Source organism: Vitis vinifera, chromosome 4 (genome assembly GCF_030704535.1).
Source record: "Vitis vinifera cultivar Pinot Noir 40024 chromosome 4, ASM3070453v1".
In the NCBI taxonomy this organism is placed as follows: Eukaryota; Viridiplantae; Streptophyta; class Magnoliopsida; order Vitales; family Vitaceae; genus Vitis; species Vitis vinifera.
The window spans coordinates 3,708,077-3,726,238 of NC_081808.1; the positions used below are offsets into that span (position 1 = coordinate 3,708,077).

General features: G+C 35.8%; 1 protein-coding gene across 1 annotated transcript in view; it reads right to left on the reverse strand.

Annotated features, from left to right (window-relative positions):
* The window catches only part of LOC100247424 (protein TIC236, chloroplastic), a 47,047-nt gene that overhangs the window by 13,557 nt on the left and 15,328 nt on the right, over positions 1-18,162 (reverse strand). Inside the window, exons 7-14 of the mRNA XM_010650259.2 lie at positions 12,999-13,061; positions 12,465-12,695; positions 12,284-12,367; positions 6,534-6,691; positions 5,863-6,391; positions 3,491-3,661; positions 2,857-2,916; positions 856-978 (exon numbers count right to left, since the gene is read on the reverse strand). Of these exons, the coding sequence (XP_010648561.1) occupies positions 856-978; positions 2,857-2,916; positions 3,491-3,661; positions 5,863-6,391; positions 6,534-6,691; positions 12,284-12,367; positions 12,465-12,695; positions 12,999-13,061 (1,419 nt within the window). The remainder of the gene's footprint in view (positions 1-855; positions 979-2,856; positions 2,917-3,490; positions 3,662-5,862; positions 6,392-6,533; positions 6,692-12,283; positions 12,368-12,464; positions 12,696-12,998; positions 13,062-18,162) is intronic.

Here is an 18,162-nt window from a genome sequence, read left to right on the forward strand (position 1 = left end):
GATAATAGTGTCTCTATCAGTAGCATAACATTTTTTTTCTTTTTTGATCAGATCAGTAGCATAACATCATCGATATAATTAGAAACTAAAGCTCACAAAACTAAATGCAAAATTGATTTTTTTTTCCCAGCAATCAGGTGTAAAATGATAATTGGAAACAAATGACTGAAAAAGGAATTGAGGTTAATGTTCTGGCAAGAGCTCATTGACCACAGGAAAAAGAATTCAGAAATGAGAGAGCTTAAGGAGGTATTATTGCCCACAGTTTGTTTGAAAAGATAGGATTTTAAAACTTTTCAACCTGAAGATCAACCGGCAAGAAATAAAATCAGAAACATCATTCAGGTGGCATAGCATGCCAAGTTGGTAGTAAGTAGTAACCACAAATAAGATAACAATAGACACCGTATTTTCATACCCAAAAAACAAAATAACATACTAAAGATCTAAAATTATAGCTCCTGTTCAAAAACCCACCCACATAGTTTCAAGATATCAAGTACAAACTGAAGGTGATGAAAGACTTCTGCCCCTTCCTTTCCTAAGCAGAGGCAATCTTACTGAAAAAAGTTCACCTTAAGTTTGGGTTTATGGGTTTTGGAGGGTAGTGCATTTGAAAAATTTAAAAGATGTCATATTAAGGAAAATCCTGCAGAGAGAAATCAATGGTTTCATTTAACCTCTGTGACTAATAACAATCCATAGGTAAGTAGGAGTGAGATGAAAATTTTGTAAAAGTAGGAGTGAGATGAAAATTTTGTACTAAAACTAATCACTAGTTGCAATGGATGCCCAGACAGAAGACAGCAAAAAAGGACAGATTGTTAGAATAGAAACTTTACTCTAGGTACTCACAACATCCCCACTCCATCTAGCAGCCACATCTAAAGCTTCACCTAATACACCACTGAATTTTGGCCGAAGCACAGATAAAACTCCATGTCCCCTTCTTTTCTGAATGTTCAGTTGAAGTTCTGCCTGAAAGTAAACAAGCAACTATCACCTGAGTAAATTTAAAATTTAAACCACCATAGACAATCACCAACTATTAAACATAAGAGACCATCATAAGGCTTAAAATATATTACATCTGCAGTGTTAAATAACCTTTATGTAATGAGTGATTAATCACATATGATAAAGTAAAGAGCAGAAACATCTTAGCATTAACAGAATGTGCACAATAGAAACTGCTATAGATTGAAGCCGTCACAGGAGGTGAGGAAGGATGATGGCTTAGTTCACAAAACTTGGTTCAGTTTTTTCTCTGATAAGCACCAAGGAACAAGGAATCTCAAGAGGGCTTCCAGTCCACAGAGAAGGCCCTTTGTACTTGTTATTTGGAGATCTTCAGCTCCATTTGAAGTTGATTTGTTTGTTAGCATCAAAGAGCATGATATACATTGTGGACCCAAATTCTACAAACTCAAGCTTTTAGGAAAATTGGTTGTCTAACATGGTATCAAAGCCTTGTTTGGCAAGTGGTCATGTGCTCAAGCCTCACTGTATAATATTTATTTCCCTAATTTATTGAGCCCGCATGTAAGCCCATAATTGTATTTGTTTGCTTACGGACATATGTCTCTCTCCACATGTGGATATAGGGTTGCACGTGAAGGCAAGTGTTAAAGAATATGGTATACATTGTGGACCCAAATCCTACAAGTTAAAATTTTTTAGGAAAATTGTGCGGGACATTCCAGGTTCAAGTCCCAATGGGGACAAAAAAATTACCTATCAAAAAAACAAGTTTTTAGGAAAATTGGTCATCTAACAGTTAGGATAGCCACTTCAGACAAATTACACTTAACCATCAGATTGCAATTCTATTGCTATTCACTTAACCATCAGATTGTGATTCAGTTTAAGTGTTATTTTAAATTCAATTATACTGTGATCTATTCAGAAAGAAAACTAGAATCACATTTTCCAGATTCATGAGGCTTCTTGGAGTAAGTGCTAGATTTAAGTCTGTTCACTTTCTTTTTGGTAGTCATGTGAAGAAATTCTTCATGGTGCATTCTTTGGATCTTATTTCTCTAAATGTTACTTTGTAAAAATGTGACCACCCTTTGACTAGGGTACACACTTCTACACCACTTCTCTGAGAACCTGAATCATTTATGTCATCACAAAAAAGAAATAGGGACACCCAAAAAAAAGGCACTTATTGAACTTGTGGAACAGTGGTCCCAAAAGGTCCATCGTCTCTGTCTCTTACCACTCAACCAGTCATAAACCATGCATTAGGTAAAGTACAGACTATAAAACTTAGAAACCTTTCACACTAACTATAAATTCTATCCATATCATTAGCATCCTTTCTCTTTACCCTTTAATGCCTTTATCTCAAATTAACTCCCCTTTTCAAAGCAACTGAATACTTTTTCAAGATCCCTAATGTTTTCAGTTATACTTATGGTTGTCAACACCCAATATTCCCAAACCATGCCACTAATTGAAAACCCTTGAATTAGGAGCTTGGGTTCAACTGTAAACAACATATAATTAATAGTAAGTGGTGAACCCAAATCACCAAGTCACCATAATCTATTTTCAGCGTCCAGGAAAAAATTATTTACAATTTCATCAATTAAGTTTTGGGCTGAAGTATAATGCAAAAATAATTACAGCAAGCTATAATATCCAGCCTCAGACAATGTGAGTTAGACTTTGAACACCATGCCCTACTCAAACCAATCCCCAAATCAGTAGGCATTGCTTTCTTTTCCTCCTAAGATCTTGTTTTACTTTTTCATTGTGGTTGTTCTGAATGTGAGGGCAAATGGGAGGCAGGGGAGAATAAGAAGATGATCTTTAAACAATAAAGTCAAGAAAGTCCATATGACAACTTACCCTCTGTATTGTTCCACGAAGTGAGGCCACCTCCAATTCATCAAGTGGCAGATGGCGTACCTATGACAATTGTATGGGAAGGTGCAAGAAGAAATTAATTGCATTTTCAAATCATTTACACTCACAAGACTAACACTAGGCTTAACTAATAACAGCCTCAATCCCCAACCATCTGGGGCTGACAACATGAATTATTTTTTGACAAGCTCTATTCAGACTATAATCTCATATCAAATTTAGCACACCATATGAGAGGATTTAAAGAGCTTTTTGATGGTGAAAGCATCAAAAAACTCTTTCAATCCCGTGTCTGGTTGCATTTTAAGTCTTTTGGCTTAAAGAGATTAGGACTTCAAAGGCTCTTTCAATAAAATTGTGTTTTCCTTAAACAAAAAAAAGGAAAGAAAATTATAACCTTATAAATTTTTAAAAATTGCAAAACAATCCATTCATTTTTTATCTAAAAAATAACTATGTTAAAAGTCCTTCTAAGTATGTTCAAACAAATCTCTTTTGAATGACCTCTCCTACATAGAGATTTTTTATTTTTTAATGGACTTCATCACCATGCTAGATGGGGCCTAAGAACAAAAAGTGCTCTAAAATCAGAAGATAAGAAATTAGAGATAAGAACCTCCAAGTTCGCATAATGCAGTGGCCGATAGCAGACATTAGTTTTAAGTTGCCCTTTTTGAAGAGAAAAAGATAACATTTTTTCACTATGCAGGTTTTCTTCACTATTAGGCTGCAACAGTCCAACAACCTTCACTGAAAGACTTTCATCAGGCTTACCTGTGGCATTGAACTGCATAACAGCAAGAGCTTAGAATTCGGTATAATTTAGTTATTAAAACTGGGAGAAAAATAGCTAGGTAGTATGAGTAGATGTATAACTACTGATGCCTGAAACAGACGTACAAATAAATGTATGAGTCTCACCACACACTACATGCAACATTGTGATCCCAGTGAATCAATGATTGGAACTGCTTTTCCAGTAGCATAGAGAAAAACATTAAGCAGACACTTGATACCAAGTCACTTTGTTGTGATCATGTGACTGAAAATACTCATGTCTTGGCATGTATCCAAGGAAATGAATAACTTCAACCTTTAGTAGACACATAAGTTTTGCACATTAAAATCTTTCTCAAGTGTGTTTTTAAAAAGAAGAATAAATTTTGCACTAAAATACTTATGTCTTGGCATATATATCTGCAAAGATGCATGGCAGGAGATTTACCCTAGGACACAAATTAAAAATTCTAAGGTTTACCATTAAACCATCAAGCTTATAAAATCATCATAGAAAACCAACCTTTATAACTCTAATTATTCAAAAATATAAATTTAAAGTAAAACTTATATTAAGTTATAAAAAAATGTGGAGGCTTTTGGTATTATCACAATAGAATTTACAAGAGAACATGGAGTTTTGAGGAGGGTTCTTACATAAAAAGTAAAAAATTAGCACAATTTTGCAAATTATAAACTAATTTATTACCTTCAAAAGATATTTTCAAAGATGGTTTTGCTCCCAAGATAAATTATAAAACCATTCACAAGCCGTCACATCCAAAGAGGAAGTGGATTTGGAAACATGTTTTGACTTGGTCCCAGGTTTTAGGATTTCTAGGATTCAAAGGTGGCAGATGAAACACCAAATTAGGACTAATTCACATTTATACAAACTTATCATACAACAATGGACATCACATTTAAGGATTTACGTTGGATTACTAATGTAGGACAACCATAAGAGAGTTGTCTAAAATCAAATCAGATGGGCAAGAGCTTCAATCTTCTAGAATTTATGGACAGGAATGAGGAATAAAATTATGTCAGCAAGGAAAAGAGAAAAAAAAGATAGAAAAAGAAAAAAGATACAGAGGTAAAGATATGAAACCTTAGAGTCTCACTAGAGCCTTCTATCGGTCTTACCTAGAAGAAAAATAAAACCACAAAAAGAAGCTTAACCCATATAGTAACTTATTAAAACTCTTATTTCTCTCCTTAAACTCCTAAATTTTCCAAATAATGGAATTAAAAAAAATAGAGACACTCTTTTAGAATTAGAAGCTTACAACTTTATTAAAATTTATTCTAACAAGGGCTCCTAATAAAGAAGATTTTCTAGATTATAAAAAGGTACTCAAATAGAAACTTTAGAAAAAGAGATTTTTCTAGAAAATAATAAGTTTTAGAAATATACAAACTTTTTTTCAAAAGAAATTTTCAATAAAAATACATCCAAGTTCTAATTGAGACTCATATACCAACTATTCATTAATTATGAATCTAAAAAAACCTAAGAGTCTGTTTTCCATACTCAAAAATATGATTGGTAATCTTTTAAATAAAAAATAGTTTTCTGAAAACATATTTGAATTGTTTTTACTTGTTTTCTAAGAGCTATTTTAAAAAATAATTGTCAAATAAGAAGAATGATTAAAAATAAAGCACTATAAATAAAGTTATTTTTAAAAATATTTGGAAAAACAAAAACCAGGTTGAGAACCTTCCAAGATCTCAAACAGACTTTTGTTCCAAAAAACCTTAGAGAATTATTTTTTTAAACTGTTCTCAAAAACAGTTTTTTGCAAACTGTTTTCAATAACATTCCTAAACAAGTCCTAAAATTCTCAAATGAATAGGCCCTGGAGACTCATCCCAATCAGTTACACACCTTGAACCCCCAAAACAAGGAAACACTATTTGAGCACTTTCTGACCCAACCCATCATATGTGCTTCTCAGACAGATATTAGTACTGCCAATTCTACAAGAGCATTTCAGATTTCAGACTTCTAGTATCAGAGAACACCATAGGTTCCTTTTACAAAGCTACAGATATATATAACTCATGTTGAACCCTTAGCAAGTTCATTGATCATTATAAATTATTAGTAATAAGACGAGACATCACAAAACTCAACATAAAACCTCAAGCACAATTCCAGAAAGACCAAAAGAGAAAATAATTCTCATTTATGCTTTGAGGAGATACCTGAATACACTCATGGGAGATGTTTAAGGTTCCAGCCAACTGAGGCGCCAGCATCAACTGATTCAGTTTGAGACCAGATATTGAGATATCACCAACAAGACCATGGGTATTTTCTTTATCTGTTATTTGCGCACCTTGTATATTCTTCTCAGAATCAAAAGCTTGCTCATTATCAATAGTAGGAAACTTTTCAACATTCCCTTGAAACTTTATCCTTCCAGTTGCTTTCAAATACACAGGTCTTGGAGAATCAAAAGGATAAGAAGAGACAAAGTTGAAGAACTCAAAACCACGCATACGCAAATCTAATTCAACACCCTCAATGATTAGTGGCATGGCACTCTTCACATCATAATCCTTTCTGTTTAACCAATATTCACCGGGACAAGATGTTTGAACTTTTGAATTTAATTCAAAAGCAACTGATGAAGAACTGATAGCAAAATTATCATGTGAGATTATGATATCTCCTCGAGCATCAGTAAACGACCCCTCAGCTTCTGGCGCTGCCCATTTGATGTCAAACCTCCTACATTTGGAAAATGACATAAGCACCTACTTGAAATATAGCAACATTCCATTACTAAAAAATAAATATTCTCCAACTGAGATTAATAAGCAACCATATCAATGATTCTATCAACAATTACAAAGAAGCCTAAGAATCTTACGATCTCAAAAGGGAACCAGAAAGTTTTGTTTCAACATTTAAATCCCCTAATTTAAGTGGCACCAGATGAAGATGACCAGTTAAATATCGATGCATAATCTTCTCAAAGGGTAAATTTCCAGAAAAATTCACATCCGTCGCCATATCATCCATCTCACCCTGCAAAATGAAAATAATAAACTTTTGACTAGAAAAAGAAAAAACTTCATAAAGAATTTTGCATATCATTCCACAACCTTTCTGACTTCTATTCTATTCCCAATTTAGAAGTTAGGCAAGTGACCTGCCTTGCTTATCAGTCTTTGAACAACAGAATTAATTATGTGTATATGCAGATAAAAAGAGTCATAGCAAACATTCAAAGATACAACATCATGAGGAAGAACAACCCTGTGGAAAGAAGATTTCAAGCAACAATGCAATTCCTACAAAAAAAAAATGTGCTGGAAGATTTGTATGGTTGTATATTTTATTTCTTTCCTTATTTTTTCCTAGAAATCTACATGTAATTAGGTTCCATGATTTAGTCCTAAATTAGATATAGCCTAGTCAACCTTGTATCTATATAAGTTGTACTCATCCTTGTTGAGAATTAAGAGCGAAAAATTATTCGCTTCTTCATGGTATCAGAGCAGGTAACAATTTTGCAGTTTGTGTCATCCTCTTCTAAGCCTCCATTGCCATTTTTTTGCCAACGGTTGTGCATAGCCTTCATTGCTGAGCCTTATATCAGTCCCATTTAAATCTGTCAGCTTGAAAATCAAGAGTGCTTAGCCTTCACTGTCGAATCAACTTCGATATCACAATCAAAGTTCTACACCAACTTCAGGTTTTTGCTCTATGAATCAGTCAGGTAATATCCATGCAATGTATGTCTCTAAGGACTGTTTTTCCAGCACCTGGATCATTGATTCAGGTGCATCAGATGATATGACCAGTTTTTCAAAATTATTTTCCACTTCCTCCACACATTCTGGAGAGCAAAAAATAAATATTGCTGATGGATCTTTTCCTCTATAGCCAGTCAAGGCACAGTCAACATCAACCCCGCTTCATCTCTAAAATCCATGTTGCACATTCCCAATATTTCTTATAACCTTTTGTCCATAGGAAAAATCACTAAAGCTTTGAATTGTTTGGTTATACTCACTTCTTCTGGTTGCACTTTTCAAGACTCGGTAACAGGGAGGACGATTGGACATGGTAAGGAAAAAGATAGACTATACTACCTAGATACCAATTGGAAGACGAGTATTTTAAGGTCTCAAGGGTTGGACTATACCTCTTCTTCAAAAGTTGATCAGATTTGGCTTTGGCATAGACATTTAGGACATCCTCCATTTCCATTTTTGAAAAAGGTGTTTCAATCTTTGTTTAAAAACTTTGATTGTCTCGATTTTCATTCTGAAGTGTGTCTTCTTGCTAAGGCACCATCGAGTTTCATTTCCAATAAAAAATTCTAAATGTGTTTCTCCATTTAGTTTGATACATTCAGGTTCTTGATGGTTTGTTACATTTATCGACAATTGCACCCGATCCACTTGGGTTTATCTCTTAAAATCAAAGTCTAAGATCTCCATTATCTTTCTTATCTTTCATAAACTCATTAGTACATAATTTGGAGTCAAAATATAGACACTCAGATCTAACAATGGGAAGGAATACTTTAGTAATGACTTGATTACATATCTGCAAAATGAAAGCATTGTTCACCAGTCATCATGTTTTGATACTCCCCAACAAAATGGGGTTGCTGAGAGAAAAAAATAGGCATTTACTAGAGGTTGCTAGGTCTCTTTTATTCCAAATGAAAGTTCCTAAAATTTATTAGGATGAAGCCATTCTAACAGTCACCTACTTGATCAACTGTATGCCATCTCAAGTTCTTGCATTCAAATCTCTTATATATACTCTTTTAGAGTTCTTTCCAAATTTTCAAGGCATTGGTTCTCTTCCTCCAAAAATCTTTGGGTGTGTTTCATTTGTTTTTATTCATACCCACTTAAGAAGCAAGCTTGATCCAAAGGCTCTCAAATGCATTTTCTTGGGGTATTCTCACACACAAAAGGGGTATAAATGCTACCATCCTCCCACCAAAAGGAAATACATCACCATGGATGTTACCTTTATTGAAAACAAACCTTATTTCTCTGAAACCTATCTTCAAGGGGAGAGCAACAAGATTATGGAAGATGGATGTTGGGATTTTGGTCAGGTTTTATAGCAGAATTTGAATTCTGATAAGGTTGCAGAGCATGATTCTGGTCACTTTTTAGATAAGGTTTTGCCAAGTGCTATATCTGATCATTCGTCTAATCTCTATGATCAGTCTCTTTCTCATCCTACTCTTTTTGAGAGTGAACCAGTCCAAGAAAATCAACCTGAATGTATGTCTATTGAAACTGAACAAAAGTATAACTTCCTCAAGTCTTGAAAAGAGCTTGAATTCCTCAAAACCTATATTGAAAATTTATTCACTTAAGACTGAGCACAAGAGACCTAAAGCACCTAATTTCAATGTGTATTCAAGGATAAAAATATCTACAATACCTGCACATGCTCCAATCTCTGAAACCATGACAGGTAATGGAGATGTTAAACCTAATCTTGATACTAATAGTGATTTGGATTTGCCTATTGCTCTTAGGAAAGGAATTAGAACATGCACCCAACATTCCATATCCTTACAGAGATGTCATCAAAATACCATGCCTTTATTACTCAGTTCTCCTCTAATGAAACTCCCAAAACAGTCCAAGAGGCCTCAAATAGTAAACCATGGAAAGATGCCATGAATGAAGAACTACAAGCCTTGGAAAAGAATAAAACTTCCGAGGTTGTCGAGCTGCCTAAAGGGAAGAAAACAGTGGGATATAGGTGGATTTATACCATCAAATACAAGGTTGATTTTTTTTTTTTTTTTTATCAGATCAAATACAAGGTTGATGGAACCATAGAAAGGTACAAAGCAAAGTTGGTTGCTAAAAGGTACACTCAAATATACGGAATAGATTACCAAAAAACCTTTGCAATGGTAGAAAAGATAAAATACCATCAGAGTTTTATTATCTTTGGTTGCTAGCTTTGATTGGCCTTTGCAACAATTTGATGTAAAGAATGCCTTCCTTCATGGAGATCTAGAGGATGAAGTATACATGGATGTTCCCCCTGGATTCATACACAAATCTTGGACAAACAAAGTGTGCTGGCTTAGAAAATCACTCTTTTTTTTTTATCAGAAACAAACAATTGTATTAATTGAGAAAAAACATGAGAAGGAAAATCACTCCATGGGCTCAAGAAAAAAATCACTCTATGGGCTCAAGCAATCCCTAAGAACTTGGTTTGGAAGATTCACGAAGTCAATGGTGTAGAAAGGCTATCATCAAAGCCAAGGTGATCACACACTGTTCTTCAAACATTCCCCTCTTGGTATGGTAACTATTTTGATTGTCTACGTAGATGATATCATTATTACTGGTCACAACTTGGAAGAAATTAGAAAATTATAGTCATACCTAGCAAAGGAATTCAAGATCAAAGACTTGGGTAGTCTCAGGTACTTTTTGGGGATAGAAGTTGCAAGATCAAAAATGGGATTTTTATTTCTTAATGAAAATATGTACAAGATCTATTCAAAGAAACTGGCATGCTAGGGTGCAAACCTGCTAATACCCCTATAGAGTCAAACCATAAGTTAGGGGAAAATAATGAAGAACCTATGGCTGACTGAGGCATCTACCAAAGAATAGTGAGGGAACTAATTTGCTTATCACACACTAGACCTAATATAGCATATGCTACAAGTATGGTGAGTCAATTTATGCATTCTCCACTTAAGTCTTTTATGGAGGCTATGTATAGAATTATCATACATCTAAAGACAACCCTGGGCAAGGGAATAATGTTTCAAAGGAACGGTGATTTCAAGTTGGAAGCCTATACCTATGTGGATTGGGCAAGTTCAATTGGTGGATAGAAGATAAAACTACAGGGTATAACACATTTCTAGGAGGAAATTTAGTTATTTGGAGAAGCAAAAAACAACCTGTTGTGACTAGATCTAGTGCATAAGCTGAATTTAGAACTATGACTCAGGGTATTTGTGAGCTACTATGGCTGAAAATTATACTCACAGATCTTAAGATTGAGTAAAGGAGCCAATGATGTTGTACTGTGACAATAAGGTAGTTATAAATATAGCTCATAACCCAGTTTATCAGGATCGGACCAAATATGTGGAAGTGGATCGACACTTCATTAAAGAGAAAGTGGATTCTGGAGAGATTTGTACACTATATGTCTCCTCAACTAGGCAGTCGGCAGACATCCTCACCAAAGGTTTACCAAATCTGGGTTTTCATCAAATCTTAGAAAAGCTAGGAATGTAAGACATCTTTGCACCTGCTTGAGGAGGAAGGTGGGAAGATTTGACAAATTATGTCCAAATTTGTAAATATTGTAATTGATTTGTATGGTTGTACATTTTATTTCTTTCATTATCTCTTTCCTAGAAATCTGCATGTAATTAGGTTCCATGACTTAGTCCTAAATTAGCTGTAGCCTAGTCAGCCATGTATCTATATAAGTTGTACTCATCCTTGTTGAGAATTAAGAGCTAGAAATTATTCGTTTCTTAAAAATGACATAACACATCAAAATTCCAACCAATCAATAAAAAAAAGCTAAAAAGAAAATGCAAGAGATATCTACTAAATGAGAGGAAATCAGGACAACTGTACATCTGTTTCCAAATATATTTGGATTCTAGGTGGGTACAAGGGTAGATTTTGGAATTACTTAGGGCCTATTTGGCAAAATTCTCAAAAAACAGTTCTTGAAAACAGATCTTAAAAATGGTTCTCAATTATTTTTAGAAATAAAATTCTGTTTAAGAACTCAAGTATGAAAAATGGTTTTCTTGGCTTATTCTCCGTGAAGGTATTTACTCTAATGAATAATGCAAAAGTTCCCGAGGTATTCTCCATTTTTTATTATTATTTCTTAAAAACAAAACAAAAAAAACACCTCAAATTCATTCTAAAAACAAACCATTTTCAGAACAGATTCCTAAAAAACTATTTTCAGTTAAAACTTTGTCAAACCTAGTTTTTAAGTTTGAAAACTGGTTTCTTATTTAGAACAAAAAATTGTTTTCAATGACAGTTTCTGCACATACCCTAAATCCCCAAAGCTAAGTAGTAGCCCATTCCTGACAAGGAATTATATATCTACACAAACACATATATGTAACAATCCATTTTCTCCCATGTGGTAAGGTGCCTGACATTAACAAGAAATTAACAGTGTCAGGCACACTGTGCTTGGTGCCTCCAAGATTTATGCAAGTCAATGAGCCAGTAATAAAGAAAAATGTTAACAACAGTGTCATTGCTAATACAAAAACATTGACACCAGCCTCACATTATTGGGTACTCTCTGCTAGAAAGTCCCAGCACATGGTATCTGACACCTCTCGACATTTACCAAAATCTGGTATGTCAAAGTCATAATTCAACTAAAAATGAAGATCTTGATATTTAGTAATGGAGTGGCAGCAATCTGATTACCAATAAATTAAAACAAGACACTGCAAAGATGATTTAGGAATAACTTAACAATTCTTTCAAGTAACTAAAGGATAAAACTTAAGAAAAGCATGAATCTAACAAGATAAAGTAACATGAATCTTTAGCATTCAGCCTAATTCATTTATGACCAAAACAGATTATCTGACAGGCAGTTAACTACCTCTGGGCAAATCCATGCATTCCCTGCCCCGCGAATTTCACCACCATCCACAAGGCTAGCTCTAATTCCATACAAGTCAGCAACCTGTCAAATGTAAATTCATTCAAACAAATTGATTAAGGATGAAAAGCCACTGTCTATTCTGGACACGTGCATGATCAGTTATCTACAAAAAACTTACGCAGTTATCAGTGTTGAAAGTGAAATTAGCCGATAAATATGAAAGGGGTACACGATCAAATGCTGCTACAGCTCCAGCCTCTTTATTCTTCATTAGTGCTTCAGATGCAGAGGATACAGGAAAATCAGAAACAGAATTGGATATCTTCCTTAAAACCATGCCACTGCCCATAAATGTAGGAGCATCCAAGGGACCTTGACAGTTGAATGCAGCAGTTACTGAACCAGCCAGCTGCAGTGAGTGGAGGCAATAAATAGAAAGGCTAGGAAAAATCATTTGATCTTTGAAAGAACAAATAACTGAGATAGTGGTAGCATTACATTACCTAATCCAGCAATTTGAACTACAAAGATAAGAAAATCACAAAGCAAGCCTTGTACAAAAAGTATAAGAAATTAAGAATATTACATTCTAAGTTAAATAAATTCTAAGAATGAGCAAAAACTACTGAAATAGAAACAGTATAGCAAATGCATCTAAGTATTAACACTTTAAATTGAAAAATCTCAGATGCATGAAACACAATATACATACCGGGAACAGCAAAGGCTTCATCTTGAAAGTTTTCATCAGAGCATTTACTTCTACACAAGGGACCTGGAAATAGAATAATCACACAAGCATTACTAATTGCATATGCAACTATTGATCAAAAGAAAAGGTAAAAATAGATAGACCACTTCAAGCTGCCAATTGAAACTCAAAGAGAAAGCCTTAATTCAGAAGCCATGATTTCATTATAAAAAGAAAGTTCAAAAATATGAACATCTCAGTGTAGTGTATTACTGAGGACATCAATTCTGATAAATATATTTATATATATATATATATATATATATATATATATATATAGATAGAATATCAAACAGATGCAAATGAGGGTATCTATGGCACATTCACCAAAAAGCCCAGACACACAAGCACACACAAAATTCACAAATATGGTGAGGCTGTTACTTGTAAGTTGTAAAGACACAGCATAAGAAACAGCAAAGTATTCTTTCCTCTGTCAGATTTTGTATATGTGTTAAGGATACTCATCCTTCTGTGTACCTTCCATTTCATTTAATGAAATGAAGTGTTTCATTTCTAATATTTAAAAAAGCAAAGAAAAAAGAGCCTGTTAAGTAGTGGTTAAATTGAACTTCGATGGGTGTGTCTTGGGCACCCTAGGGGTAGCTTGGAATTGGTGGTGTGATTAGAGATCATCCAGGTTTAGTAATCAAAGCATACTCTAAACCTGCAGGTGATGGTTTTGCTATTGAGGCTGAGGTTCTATCACTTCTAGAGGGCCTTGTACAAGAAAAAGCTTTGGCTTGTCCAATTTTGCAGTGCAGGGGGGTTATGTTGTTGTTATCTCATGGGTAGCTAAAAAGAAGAGGGGTTCATGGAGAATTGATAGGCGGCCATGCCAGAGTTTCGATATCTTTACAAAGTTAGGATGCTGCATTTGATGGGATCCTCGCTTAGCTAATCAAGTGGCAGATGAGCTAGCTACAAGAGGAGCAAAGCAATTGGCATCTTTTGTTGGAGATTATGTGTCTCCTTGAGTCTATCTAATGTTTGTTTTGAATGTTTCAATTATTGTTTCACTTTTTGTAATTTCTCTTGTTTGTTCAGCAATATGGATCCATGTAATGATATCCATTCACTTGGTTGATCTAAATTTGTACCTTGTGGTAGGATGTCTCGTACTTATTGATCTTTTTAATTGATTGAAAAGATCTTTTGAGTTTCTGATTAAAAAAAGGCAGAAAATTGGTTTCTACCTGTGATTTCAAGGGGAAGATGTGTAAAAGAACTGCCCCAGTTCTCATTGAGAGATCAAACAGAAGAAAGGAATACTAATGAATACAACAATTCTAGACGAGACTAAATTATTGTGAACTGCATAGAACATCCACTTGGTACAGTCCAAAACTGAATCAATCTGTGTTTTGATATACAAGGCATGTCAATGTGTCGATAACTCCACGATCATAGCTAAAAGAGCCACCAAATATCCCTTATTTTTATTTTTACTTGTAAGATCATTAACATGAAAAAGTTAGTTGCAACTGTTGCAGTGGCAAATAAGGAAAAGGGAAGGGAAGGAAGAGGAGCGGCCCAAAAGATAAGTATTTAAAAGAACCAAAAGAGAAGGGAGAGAACAGGAGAAAAAAGACAAAACAACAAGAAAATAGTCAGATCAAGACTAACAACCATACAGCTTAGCATCCACTCCTTCATTGGGAAGAAGCTCCATCAACCATTAGTTGATGTCAGACTTTTTTTTTTTTTTTTTGAGAAGGAAAAGTATTGTATTACAAAAAGGCGCTAAAATAGCGACTCAAGATGTACTGAATAGAAAGGGAAACACTCACCTCCTAACATTGGAAACAAAAAATTTTCCACAAAGATATACAAAAAACAACCCCTCCCTCAATGGGAACCCACCCAATCAATGAATTCAAAAAAGGTCGATGGACCATCTTTTATAAACAATTTAGTCTCCGACCAAAGCGAGTTAAGAAAATAAGTTTTCAGCCCTTGGATGGACAGCACATCATCTTCAAAGGCAATTCTATTCCTTATCTTCCAAACTGTCCCAAAAATGCAAAGAGGACCCGCTCTCCAAACTGTCTTGCGTTTTTTCCCCACAAAGAATCCATTCAAACCCAAGAGAGTTTCCCTAACCGAAGAAGGAAACACCCAAGACACTCCAAAAAGAGTGAAGAGCATCTCCCACAATGCCCTTGTATTTTCACAATGGAGAAGGAGGTGGTCAATGGATTCTTCATCCGCATGGCAAAAACAACATTCATTTGCTAAGGCCCATCCCCTCTTTTTAACTCAATCCAAGGTTAAAACTTTGCCCCATGATACCTCCCAAGCAAAGAAGCTTACATTTGGCTGCACACACAATTTCCAAATAATCTTCATTAGAAACAAAACTGAAGAGCTTGACACTAAGGCTTTGTAAAGTGACTTTGTCGAGAAAACTCCATCCTTTGTTTCCATCCACCGCACCTTATCCTCCTCCTCCTCCAAGATCACTTTCTAACCACACAAGCGTAACAGAAGGCCCTCCACTTCATCCATCTCCCAATCATTAAAAGACCTAGTGAAGCGAGGACTCTAACTCCACCCACCCACCACCCCCTCTCCTCCCGGTGTCCCGGTCCAAACATCATCCAAGCTTATTTGGGATCAGCTAGGACAAATAAGGAAGGAAAATAAGCACACAAAGGTGTAGTCCCACACCTAATATCCTTTCAAAAACTCACCCTTTGATCATTCCCCACCACAAAGGAGAGTCTACTGCTAACGATGTGCTCGAGCTTCCTAATTACTTTACACAACCCTACATCATACCTCTCTCTTACATTTAGAGAACACCACCCTCCTCGTTCCTCCCCTTATTTCCCCCTAATTACTTGGTTCCATAAAGCCCCTCTCTCATTCGCAAAACGCCAACTACATTTGCAAAGAAGGGCCTTATTGAGCGTAGAAAGGCTCTTAACCCCCAGACCCTTTTTTCTCTTATCAAGACACATTGTTGCCCATCTTACTAAATGAGGTCTCCAGTCTAAGGTCTCACCTCCCCATAGGAAATCTCTCTAAATCAACTCTAGCCTTAATCTGACCTCCCTTGGCAATTGTAGAATAGACATGAAGTAAATAGGCAAGCTAGACAATGTGTTTCTAATCAAGGCAATTTTCCATCCCTTAGAAATATATTAACGTTTCCACATAGCCAATCTCTTACAGAATCTCTCCTCCACTCCATCCCAAGCTGCCACAGACTTGAAAGGAGCCCCTGACGGCATCCCCAGGTAAGTGGAGGGTAAACTCTCCACCTTACAACCAAGCTCAGAAACCAACTCCTCCACATTGGCCACTGGGATCAGCTCACTTTTATCCAAGTTAACTTTCCGCCCTGATATAGCCTCAAACCACATAATTAATCAACTCAAAAAGGTCACTTGGTCCTTGTTGGCCTTGCAAAAAACCAAAGTATCATCAGCGAACAACAAATAAAAGATTTTAACCCCTTCACCTTCTACCCCTAATCTGGCATGGTGACAAAAAGCCTCCACTAACGGTTCTTTTTAAAAAGTAGCTAAGTGGTTCCATTACTATCACAAACAGGTAAAGCGAAAAAAGGTCTCTCTGCCTTAAACCCCTAGAACTTTGAAAAAATCACGAAGGAGTACCATTAACCAAAACGGAAAAACTAGTAGTGGACACACACCACTTTATCCACCTTATCTACTTCTCCCCAAAACCCATCTTCTTTAGAACCGAAAACAAAAAAGGTCACTCCACATGATCATACGCCTTCTCAATATCCAACTTGCAGAGAATTGCTCCACCCTTACTCTTCAAAATCGAATCAATGGCTTCATTGGCAATAAGCATTGCATCCATAATTTGCCTACCCTCCACAAACGCATTTTGGGCATTGGAAATCACCTTAGCTAACACCAACTTTAACCTATTAGCAAGCACCTTAGCCCCCCCCACCAAGCTAATAGGCCCAAAATCCCTTAAGTCCTCCGCATCCCCTTTCTTTGGGATCAGCACTAAAAAGGTTGTGTTCAAATCCGAACAAAACGACCATCTTCATGAAATTCCCTAAAAAAATTCATCACCTCATCCTTAATAAACTCCCAAGAAAACTACCAAAAAGCCATGGAGAAACCATCTGGGCTTGGTGCTTTGTCTTCGCTAAAATCTGACAATGCGCCAAAAATCTCCTCCTCTGTAAAAGGTTTCTCTAGCCTTTCCGCCTCCAAAGCTTCCAACCTCTCAAAAGACATACCACGTAAGCTAGGTCTCCACTCACTAGTGGCTGAGAGCAACTTCTAGAAAGCTTTACCCACTTCCTCCTTAATATCATTGTCCTCAGTGATCCACGCTCCATTAATTTTGACTCTAGCCATTTGGTTCTTTCTACCGTGCGCATTAGTCATTCGGTGGAAAAAACTTGTGTTTCTATCCCCTTCTTTCAGCTAGATTTCCCTTGATTTCTGTCTCCAATACGTCTCTTCTAAAAGAACACATTTCTTGTAATTCTCCCTAGCTTCCCTCCTAGAATCCTCCTCTTCCAGAGGCAGAGAACGACAACTCTTCTCCTTATCCTAGAAATTCACACAATTCAAGGCCAAAGCCTTCTGAACTTCAATCTTCCTAAACACTTGTTCCAACTTCTCATAATAGGTTTCAAAGCCTTCATCTTAATGAAGCTAGTAGACCCACTGAAATTAAGCCCCTCCCACCACAATCTCATAACATCTTTAAATCTCTCCTCCTTCAACCACATATTTTCAAATCTAAAAGGAGCGAGACCTCTCCTCACCCCCTAATATCAGACTTAAAGAAAATAGATTCAAGGATCAAGGATAAGTTATAAAAGAGAATCAATTCAACTACATTGATAAGCATTTGTTCCCTTGTTGGTAAAAAGCTCCCTTGATTATTTTTGTCTTGTAATTCCCTTTTTTTTTGTCCTATTCTTAAAGGATAACCCATCCTTCACATACCTTTTACTTCTCATCAGAATACATTCCACAAAAGATGAGGTCAGAAAAACCATTCTTTAGCATTTAACATGTACAAGGTTATGATCGTCAATCTTCAACTAGAGTAGGAGGGGAACTGTCTCAAATCTTCACAGATTTCTTCCCCAATCTAACTAAAGATTCCCACCAAACAA